Here is an 11,051-nt window from a genome sequence, read left to right as displayed (position 1 = left end):
GAAAAAGCACAATATAATCCTCTGAAATGTAGTGGAGTTGAAAGGGGCATGAAAAAATTACCTTCAATTTGTACTCGAGAACAGTACTTGAGTAAACATACTCAGTGACATTCCACTACTGTACTTGACTATTAAATTTTAGTTTAGGGTCAAATACTTGTATGTATATTCTTTATATGGAATTGTTGTGGAGGATTTTTTTTTTTTTTAAAAAAAGGTCAAACAAGGGTTACCTTCACCTAAGATGTGACCCCACCGGATCTTTAAAACAAAGATTTGCTGTGATGTCTACATTCCTCATACCTCTATTTCAACAGGACGTTATCATACTTTACCCTCTGTTTGACAGCCTAAACAATGTAAAACCAGGTAATGAGATTACCTATTGCATTTGACACAAAAGATACTGTATGATAATACGGATAAAGGAGTGACAAAAGGTGTTCTGTAAATACGTTTTAATTTGTTAATTTGAAAATGTATAGCAAGTCATATAGTGCCCTATAGTACAGTCTTAATTATCATAATACAATGTACAGTTTGTGTTTTTTTGTGTCTCTATGTCAGTGTAGTGACAAAATATAAAGCATAGAAAAGCTGTGTTAAACAAACAAGGTCCAGAGGCCAGTATATCTTAATGTGGTGCGAGTGCACAGTTAAAGGGTCGTTTACAGTTTTACAGAGGAAGTGATTCAGACAACAGCACAACACAGAAACCTAATAAATCAACTGACCTGTCAGCATCAACACGTGATAATGATATAATTTATTGCACAAGCCAATCTGTATAGACACAATCTAAAATAAAAAGGAAACAATTTCACTTCATCTAAAACATATAAATTAACAAAAACTTAAATTTCAGGGTAAAACTAGATTTGTGGAAGATTTGTGTTTCTGGCATATTCTCTAATTCCCTCGTACCTTAAGATATATTCACTCATACAGCACCACACACACGCACACATAACACTTATGCCCCAGTGTGTGCTCACATACAAACCCCCGCCCCCCACACCACACACACACACACACACACACACACACACACACACACACACACAAAATGACAAGAAATACAGAGAAGGGCTTAATCAAATCCATGGCAGTCTTTCCCTTCAGCAGCAGCAGCAGCAGCAGATTTTCATCCATTAATACCCGAAACATTAACACGCTCATCGTAACCAAGGCTGTGAAAGGAGAGAGATGAGACCGATTCAATAAATCTTGCACTAAGAATAATTGAGGTGAATTTAGTGAATGAGCTCATGAGATTATCCTCAGCAGGTAACTGATGCTTACAGTCGCTTTTGAGTCTTCTTTTTCCAAAACCTTTTGCGCTTGGTCTGGAGGAAACTTGAGCATGGAGGTAATCACTTTGGCCATTGTCTGAGGAGGATGAGCAGCAAATATATAAAAAAAGCTTTAAAATCAGAATTTAAAAAAAAAGAAAAAAGATTTAATATATTTTTTCAATCTCTGTTTCCCCTGGTACAAATTCTCAACATCCCTTTCATGAAACCAGACACGCTAACGCCCTACCTTTAACACCATGATCCAAACAAATCGAGCTTGTTCTTTGTCAATTAAAGCTCAACAAGAAAAAAAAATCAACTCCAGGCCTATCTGCCAGTGTGCATGCATTTCCCCGTAAACACATGGGATAATCAGAAACAGAGCTGCTGTGTAGGAAACCTAACCGTGCAACTAACACTAAACAAGGCCAGCATGCCTTTGAATGGCAAGTCTGCGTCATGCGAGATGTATGTGCTAGCAGGCAGCCTGGGGGACATCCTCCGCACCAAGGAGGTCTGCTGTGTTGCCATAAAGACTAACTGTTTGCTGAGGAGCTGGGAAAATCCCGCTGACTTTAGGACCATGTCAACAGCACTGTTAATTAGGGAGATCACTGTTAATTTTACCCAGAGTGGCTGGACACAACATGACTTTTATATTGGCGTCCTAAATGGTTTCACGTTTTGTGTGGCGGACAGAGGTCAATGGGTATCCTGCCAAAAGAAGATGTGATGGCCTGACCCTCTGATATCATTAGTTATTTAAAAGCAGTGGTTTTAAATGGTCTTCCTTTCAACTTAGAAGAAATAAATGAATAAAAAAATAGTTAGCAGTTCATGTTTTCCTCTTGAAATTTGCTAAACAGCAAATGCAGCTGTCACATTTTTTGATATGATGTAACCGTCTGTACCACGAAAAACAGCAGAATTATGATTTAAATTGCACCGGTTTGATGCAATCAAATAAACAGCTCAATAAACAGTTTTTAAAAAATTCATAATTGAATGCTATTATCTCTGTACAAATGAACACACCCTTCACACCATGTCACTGTGAACCACCCAGACAAGATACCATTTCCTGAAGAAGCATCTTTATATTTGTAGAGCTGTCGTTATAATACATCACTGTGATCAGCACAGCTGTTTTAGGTCTATGGGACTCAGTGACGTGATGGGCTGAGCGTGATTTTATTAATCACCGCACCCTCGGATCAGCAGCAGGTGAGATGCCCAAACTGTCTGGGACCTGCTGTTTTGCATTTATCGCTGCACACGATTAAAATAGGGCCAGTGGACTTAATTCCACTGTTGTTCCTGATGTTTTCACAGTCAACCAACTACATGGACACTGAGAATGTGGCGGAGTATTTTTCTGCAGAGACTCTGTCTCTGTCTTATTTTCTTCTTATTCTGCTATATTTCGAGATGTTCCTGAGCAATACACTGAGGTAAGGTCGGGACTTTATAAAACCGTAGCAACCAGATGCATCCTAAAGGAAGCTAGGAAAAATCATGGACAGCGTCGAGAAAACCCCCCCCCGCATACAGCACGGAAAACATCAAGCAGAAAAAAGTCATTCCAAAGCAGAAATGAATCTGGGGTTTGCTTTCACTTTCACTGGTGATACAGTCTTTGTACCGTAACTGACAATTCCTGCATAGAATGTCAAAAGCATAAAAACATTTACTCAATGTTCATTTAAGTTTAGTACTGTAAGAAAATCAAAAGCATACTTTTGTTTCTCGTCCCATCATGTATTCAAACAACACCTTCCTCAGGTACTCCATCTCAGTAGGTTCGCTGTTGAATACAGGATCTGTGAAAACAAACAGGAAGAGCCACTTAATCATCTGAGACCTGGTCAGTCACACGACAGGGCACACTGTATAAGATGTAATAATCAGCTGCCTTGAAAATAATCTGCCGATACAATGCGTATCACAATACAGGGATTACAGTTTAATAAATTGTGATATATTGCCTTTTTTAAATCATTTTTTAAAAAAAGTCATAATATAAAGAGCACACCACAAATGCATAAAACATTTACTTTTTTAAAGGCAATCAGAACAGTGGGATCTGCATTTGTATTTATCACAGTCCCTTTAACATCCACTGTCAGAGCACTCATTTTTGTGAAATCTGAGCAAAAAAGTTAACATTCGTTTATATCAGTTAGAAATAGAAATAAAAGCGCTTGCAGGATTCATTACGTAACAAATTAAGAAAAATAAAAAAAATCGAAACACTTAAGAATCACTAGTGTTTTTGAGGATCGATACAGTATCACAAAACATTTCACCCTGTGTATCAATATGTGCTCACATCCCTAAACAGCTGTCATATTGAGATAATATTTCATGAAGAATGTATCTGTTTTGGAAAGCCATGCACCCTCTCAGGACCCAGTACTGCGTTATATGTGAGAGCTGGTTTTATGGGACTATGTGTTGGTACTCTATGCTGCTATGTCTCTCTGGTGAAAGAGATAATACATTTTAAGAGACTTTCTGCATCAATACAGTAAAATAAAAGATTGCTATGAACTCTAAATCTGGATGTACTTTCATAACCATTACAAAATCTTCTTTTTAGTTTTAAAATAAGACTAGCACATGACAATGCCTTCCTTTGTCAAATACTCCAGCTGAATCCTGACCCAACAACAACTCATGTTTGTTAGCAACCATATACAGAGCCACTTTCTGCACAGGTATGGGTTCAAATTAAGCACCGACTAAAAGCACAGGAAAGAACGGCGAGACTCAGCGTGAGCAAATAAATACCACAAGAGTCAAAGAGTGAACATTTTACTTCTACGCCCAAAGCTATAATGCCATTATCCCTCTAAAAACTATGAATGGGAAACTGTGTTACAGCATTAACAGGGCTGGCAACACTTAGACTTCTGCTTCTTCCACTGATATATCCCCCTCAGCTCTTTAATATGGAACAACACCCACTTGCTCTCTGCTTATCTGGAATAATCATTCGGGCTGCGCTAAATGTCCTCGCATGTGCCAGGGGTGACTGTGTGGTTAGAGGACCGGAAAAGGTGATACAGAGGTGCAAACAGCTCTTTGATCTCTTTTGTGAAGCAATGGGTCACCAATAAATCCCATAGCCTTTGCCCTCCTGACCCCACGGTGCCCTGACGGAGCCTGCCCTCCCTCCCTACATATAAACAGCCCTCTGATTCCACCTGAAACCACAGCTCTGTGATTTAAGTAGGCTCAACAGATTCATAATAAGTGGAAGACGTCTTCACTAATAAGTACTGTAATCCAAAGGGAATACAGGAAGGAGAGTAGGTATTAGGCTGGATATAGTATGTGTACTGGAAGTAGTGGATTTGAGACCTGAAAGTCTGCAGGGTCCTGTGTGGGAAACGTTAAGACCAAAATCTGCAAAACCCATTAAATCCAAGGATGGCTTCTTCACGGCCCCCTTTCAGACAGCAGATTCTCTTTATTACACCAGCAGGGAAGCTCTAAGAGGAGGGTAAAATGCAATCTATCTCCCCCATCTCTCTCACACTCACACACACACACACTGTGTTCAGTTTACGATATACTTGGGGATACAGCACTGACTTACAGTAAGCACCCAGAGGTTTACCCTAACCTTAACCACAGTGGTTATATGTCTAACCCGAGCTCTTAACTCGAACCTTAACCAAACCCTAATTATAACCACAGCTCTCATCTTAACCAGCCTAAAATCACACTTAGTTGGCTAAAAAGTCCTCAAAAGGACGTTAAAAACCAGGCCACACACCCACACACTTCTCAGGATCTGCATCTCTTGTCCCATCTCTGATCCACAAAGCGACGTGGGGGCTGGCTGATGAGGCAGACTGCTGGTGGTTTGCAAAAACACCAACCCTGCAATCCTGCAGAGCAGCTAAGCTACATATGATAACAACATAAATAATCATGTGTTTTGGTTTTAAAATCTGTTTTTTTAAAGTTAGGTAACCTATCTAATGCCACATCCACACTAATACATTTTTATTTTAAAGCAGCATTTTAAAATGACAACTATCTTCTGCAGTGTGTGAGTGTTTTAGCACTATTTCAGAAATCATCTCTGTCCAAATAAGCATGCCTGGAAACTAATATTACATAACCATTCATGCACATGTATCATGCGCATGCAGATATAAACAGGAATCAGATTGCCAACTCAGCAGTTGGTTGCTGAGTTACAAAAAATACTTCAAAGATGGTGAAAAGTAAGACCAGAGATTTATTTGCTTGGACCTACGATGAGGTGGAGCTGGTACTGAGACAAACACTTGGGTATAAGGTGGTCAAGGTGGCGGACAACAGATTGGGAGTCGCTGCAAAGCATATATTACAGTGATGCAAGGAGGATTATCCATCGCCAGAGGAAGCCATGGCAATGGGTAAGAATTAACCTTGCACACACAAGTAGGACAAAATCACAAAAGGCACTTAGACCAAGTTATAACGTCATGACTGAGTCAGGAAGCGAAAATGTGCGTCTGTGTCATTTTTAAAAGTTTTCCTTTTTACCCATCCAGACTGAAATGCAACGTTTCAATCTGATCAGAGTCTGTTTTCAAACTAAAACTTCAGCATTTTAAAAGGTCTCTATTATAGGCGCTCCAAAAACACACAAAAAGTGTGGACACTAGGAGTAAACATAGCAATATATGTGTATAAAAACAAAAACATATTTGTGTGGATGTAGCCTTATATTGCAGGTGTATGTAGAGTATGTGATGTGTATGTTTACAGTGATACTATAACCTGTTCAAGCATTCTGCAAAGCATCCTCTTTATGCTGATCTAGAAGGAAACTGGTTCAAGACGCAGAACTAAGTGATTCATGGTGTTAACATTACCTTTGAGTGTGCTCCCGAGATGAGTTACAACAGTGGTTCGGTGGAAACATTTAATCTTGTCCTCAAGCGAGTGAATCTACCGTAGAAGAACACACATGCATGCACAGATTAATAATAATATAAAAAAACGTTTTGACCCCAGTGGGTTAATGCTATGCATTAGCTTAATTGTTGCATGGGACATAAGCACAGCATTTTGTTGATCATCCTCGGGGGGATGTTTCAGAGAATGACGATGTGTGTGAGAAAAACTGTGGGAGGCGTTGCTGTGACTGTTTATAGGGTTAAACCAAATGTAAACAGATGTGCTTTGTAATTAAGTTGATCCAGCAGGAGAGCAGTAGCTGCTCTTGCTGGAGGCCACAGAATGATGGGAATACGCTGCGTGGGATTTGCTGTCCACTTGTCCCTGTGAAGAGCACACAGGGCCTGACACTCACTCTCTCAACAAAGCCCTGCTCCTTCAGTCGAGCCTCACTCAGCAGAGTCGTCTTCTCGGCAAGCTGAGCCTGAGTCAGAGAGGGAAAGAATGTCAATATCAGTGAAAACTGAAACATGTAATGAAAAACACAGTGTGATGCATGTTTTTTGATCAAACAAACATTTTACAGTGGAAATGGACTGGTATGATAGGGATCCTATAAACAGAAAAAAAACTGTGAAACTGTGACCAGTAAACATACCTGCAGTTCCTCTGTGCTCATCTGTGCCCAAAAAATAAAGAAAAAACAAGTTATTGAATGTTACAACAGAATACACATAAGTTACTACACACATTAAGTTTTCATGACTGATGAACTCTCAAAAAGTAGTCAATGTTTTTCCAACCAATAAGAACGGTCAGTTCTAACGAAAAAAAGTCTCAACTGCAACCAGTAAAGGGTTAGCTGATTTAGGAGGGACCTACATTGTGAGGAGGTGAAATGGCAGAGTGTGTAATTGTTCCTGTGAGGCTGTTTACAAATGAGCTGATATCTGACCAGACTAATGATTTCTTGTAAGAATAATTGGAGTCTTTACTCCTCTAAAAACCTTAAATTCTGTTTATTTAACATAGCATAACCTAATGACAAATCTATGTTCAACAACAACCAAATATGAAGGAATTAGAGGGCTGTTTCAACTCACAACTGCGACGTCAACAAATCCCCAAATCTGCTGTAGCTGCATTGCCCGAGTACAGTGCTTAAACCATAGATGGACGGTTAGTTTACGATACATAAGGTCGACCAGTAGTTCCGATAATGGACTATTCTGTGAAACCTCTAATTCAGTCAGTTATGACATAATAATAATTAAATAAAATGTGCAATATTCATTTAAAGGACAATTCTGCTGATGTTCTACATTTTTCTTTTGTCATCAACAAAGAAAAAGACCAATAACAATAAAAATTAATAATAATAATAATAATAATAATAATTATAATAATAATACAATTTATTTATAGGCGCCTTTCTGGACACTCAAGGTCACCTTACATCATAAAAAACAAACACAGAGTTTAAGAAACAAATAAGAATGCCAGTAAAATACAATTTAAAAAGATTTAAGAGAAAAGAAAGAAAGAAAGAAAAGAAAGAAAGAAAGAAAGAAAGAAAAAGAGGAAAAAATGGACAATGGTGGTGGTCAGATGGAGTACGCTAGTCTAAATAGATGAGTTTTGAGATTGAATTTAAAATGTGAAATGTGAGTCAGTATTACGGAGGTCAGGTGGGAGAGAGTTCCAGAGCTGAGGAGCAGAGCGGCTGAATGCTCTGACTAGAGCAACCAATTTGTATTAATCAACCACTGAAAATACTTCCCAACCAAGAGGGAGTTTGGTCCTGTTTAATTAATATTTTCCAAAAGCTATAGCGCCCAGCTGTTTAAGGAAATTGATTAGCAGGGTTTTTTTTAAACCATATTTTATGAACCACTGTGGGAGCCACACACAGGTGGAGGAGGTCTAAAATGACTGCCAGGAGTAAATGCTGGCACGACTGTGTGCCGCTGCTCTCAGAGAGATTCTGTGATTGTCTGATGTTGTTTCTTGTATCTGTCAGTGTGTCCTGAAAAAGCGGCCACAAATAAAATGTATTAATATTACTATCAATTTATTTATTTTCAAGAACTGAGAAATGGACTAACTCTCCCTTAAACTGTATCCTTTCTATATTTTTTCCAGACTCAGGTCTAAACTCAAAGAGTGTTGAGCTGCTGTCTCCATGGAGAGACACACTGACCCACTGTCTAAATGAAGAATGGTTTGTGAGGCCCGTTGTGGGAAAGGCCTCCCTGTGCATGAACCCATACAATCCACCCATAAAGTTATTACCTCACCAGGGAAAAATGCAGCAGAGAGAGCAACATAATTCTTTGTGTTTGTGTGCATCTGGACACAGCGTAAAGGTAGAGGAATCAGCGCAGGGGTCTCATGGCACCTCAACACCTGGGTAAAATGTCTCCCTGGAGTACTTTTGTCCTTTCTGGCGACTCTCCAGTATGAGCTCTCGCCTGTGAGTATCGCTGCAGTATAAATCTATGGGTCTAGAATCACCTCGCATGATGATAATTGAGAACAGGGATTGAGGCTTGCTGCTGCCTCACAATCTCTGTTTTCCGAGGGGAACATTCCTGAGTGATTCAAACGAGCTCCACAGTATCCGGCGCGCTTTGGAGAGCAGCCACACGACTGGAGCGAGAGACTGATCAGAGCAAAGTATGTGAGCAAATTGTCCCTGAGCTCTTAGGCGGAATCCTTCAATTACCAAGCAAGACAAAGGAAAAGATAACCAAACACTGCTAAGTCTGGTAACCTGGATGTGAACTTTGAAATAAGAAAAGTATCTATAAAGGCCTCGTGGTACGGGACACAAATATGCGTCTGGATTGGGCTGTCATTCAAAACAAGTAATGCTTCCATCAGACGGCCTTTTCTCAGAGGAGACGAGGGAGCTGAAAAAAAGTGATTTCATACAGCCATTGTGACGTGACTTCATAATGACTGATGGTTTCAACAGAATCACTATATAAATTTAATCTAAGCCACCAGTCTCACACATAATGGACTTTAATGGCTGCAGGTATGAATTTCTACATCTGTATAAATGAAAAATGTTCCCAGATAAATGAGCCAGCTGTGACACCGGTCACAGATGTTTGACCTGGTGAATATGAAGAGGAGGACAGACAGGTTTGTACCTCTGTAGTGTCATGGCTCTTTGCTTGCAGCTCCTCCAGTTCTTTTTGAACCTGCCACACTCTGTCTCCCATCTCCTCCTCTCGACTCTGAAAAAAATAATAAAAGGTTGAGTCATTTCCTATGTTTCATCTCAGCATCACAACTCAAGCATGTTGGTCTGATCAGTCAAAGAACTGCCTTTATTTATTTAAGGCCCCTACTCTTGATTATGTTTCGAGACAGTAAGGGAGAAACTTTTAGACCAGACGGTGACTGTTCTTAAGTAATTGTTTGACAGATTTCCAAATATAAATCATTCAGCAGGCATTCATTGGTAATCAACTCAAGGTTTTCATAGACCACTGGTTTACCTACGGAGGGGGCTACCAGAGGACATGTAGACAGTTTGTGAAGTAGTATAATTCTGATTTGATTATAAAAATGTAAAAAATCTGATAGTTGTAGTCAGCTATAACATCCTGACAATGCTGTGATTAAGACAAAAAAACTACTTAGCAAGCAAGCGGAAAAGAGACAACAGTAAAAATGTAATAAATAAAGACTTAATAATTGGAAAAAGGTCACAGATAAATGCTTTAAACAGTTATAAACAGCTGAAAGATAGCTAATACTATACACAGTTGCAACAGTTTGCTTAAAGTGGTGGATATATTATTGAAATAGGTCATTAATATTATCAAAGTTGAATCAGACAACTTCAGCTCCCAGTCTCTTATACTTCAAAGTGCTATTATTGCTGGTGCTACTTTCACAGAGACAACCAGATCGCTTTCGGTTTTCCTCAGAGAGCGTCTTTTACACTGTAAAGTTTCCACAGTTATTTGGTTGTTCCACCATCCACCATTTAAACTGCTTCGGATAGCAAAGAACCTTCATTAACACTTTTTAGTAACTTAAGGCAGCTGATAGCTACCACAGAAAACAAAAAGGCTAACTTCTTCCTGTTTTGGTTACCCAATGGGTAGCCTCAAATCATGCCCTTCTTTTCTGGGAGATCGTAAAGGTGGCAGACGTAATTGCATAACAAAAGGAAGGCTAATAGGGAACCAATCTAACTGCCAATGATGTCATTATTCTATAGCAATTACAGTGTGCAATCAACATCTACTTCTTAATGATAGGATAAAGCAGAAAAATACCTATATCTCCACTTTAAATCAATCAGTTTAATCTAAATCAAAATACATACATTCAGATCATAATGGTTGGTGAAAACGTGGGGGTACTTATCTGGCGGGAATGCGGGATGTGTCAGACAAAAAGAAGTTGGGAACCGCCTCTTTAGACTGAGGGAACATAGCTGCCAACTAGTACAGTGATAGTATCCAAATGGTGGGTGGAGTTCATGCTAAACCTATAAAACGGGGTCTTGTTTTGGGGAAAACATGTTTTTTTGGCTTCATCTTTTCAGAGTACCTGTATAACCTCTTCATATTTCTGAACAGTTCTGTGCAAATCATCCTCCTTCTGCGTAATCACCTTCCTCAGATCACCGACTTCTTCGCGATGGCTGCTGATGAGCTCTGACTCGACAGCTTGGGCCTTCGCTGTGTCGAGGAAAGGGAACAAAGCCAAAGTTAGCACATAAAAAAATAACCAAGTTCATATTCCAAACCACTCAGTCACATCCCATCTGGAATGTAACACAGTTTAACCAAAGAGGAAACGAGGAAACATGGCAATTCAGACGCACTGTTT

General features: G+C 39.4%; 1 protein-coding gene across 5 annotated transcripts in view; it reads right to left on the bottom strand.

Moving 5' to 3' along the window:
• Window positions 1-443: 443 nt before the first annotated feature.
• golga4 (golgin A4) overlaps window positions 444-11,051 on the bottom strand; it is a 28,883-nt gene continuing 18,275 nt past the window's right edge. For 4 of the 5 annotated variants that reach the window (XM_042501530.1, XM_042501531.1, XM_042501534.1 and 1 more), the window contains 8 exons: window positions 10,770-10,900; window positions 9,353-9,439; window positions 6,853-6,873; window positions 6,610-6,678; window positions 6,170-6,245; window positions 3,033-3,115; window positions 1,303-1,389; window positions 444-1,190 (listed from right to left, as the gene is read on the bottom strand). In XM_042501530.1, coding sequence (XP_042357464.1) covers window positions 1,176-1,190; window positions 1,303-1,389; window positions 3,033-3,115; window positions 6,170-6,245; window positions 6,610-6,678; window positions 6,853-6,873; window positions 9,353-9,439; window positions 10,770-10,900 — 569 coding nt within the window. In that variant the 3' untranslated portion in view covers window positions 444-1,175. The remainder of the gene's footprint in view (window positions 1,191-1,302; window positions 1,390-3,032; window positions 3,116-6,169; window positions 6,246-6,609; window positions 6,679-6,852; window positions 6,874-9,352; window positions 9,440-10,769; window positions 10,901-11,051) is intronic. The other variant, XM_042501532.1, reaches the window with a different exon arrangement.

The sequence above is a fragment of the Plectropomus leopardus genome, chromosome 15, assembly GCF_008729295.1.
Source record: "Plectropomus leopardus isolate mb chromosome 15, YSFRI_Pleo_2.0, whole genome shotgun sequence".
NCBI classification, from domain to species: domain Eukaryota; kingdom Metazoa; phylum Chordata; class Actinopteri; order Perciformes; family Serranidae; genus Plectropomus; species Plectropomus leopardus.
The sequence above is the reverse complement of the archived record's forward strand: the minus strand, read 5'-3'. Positions and strand labels throughout refer to the sequence as shown.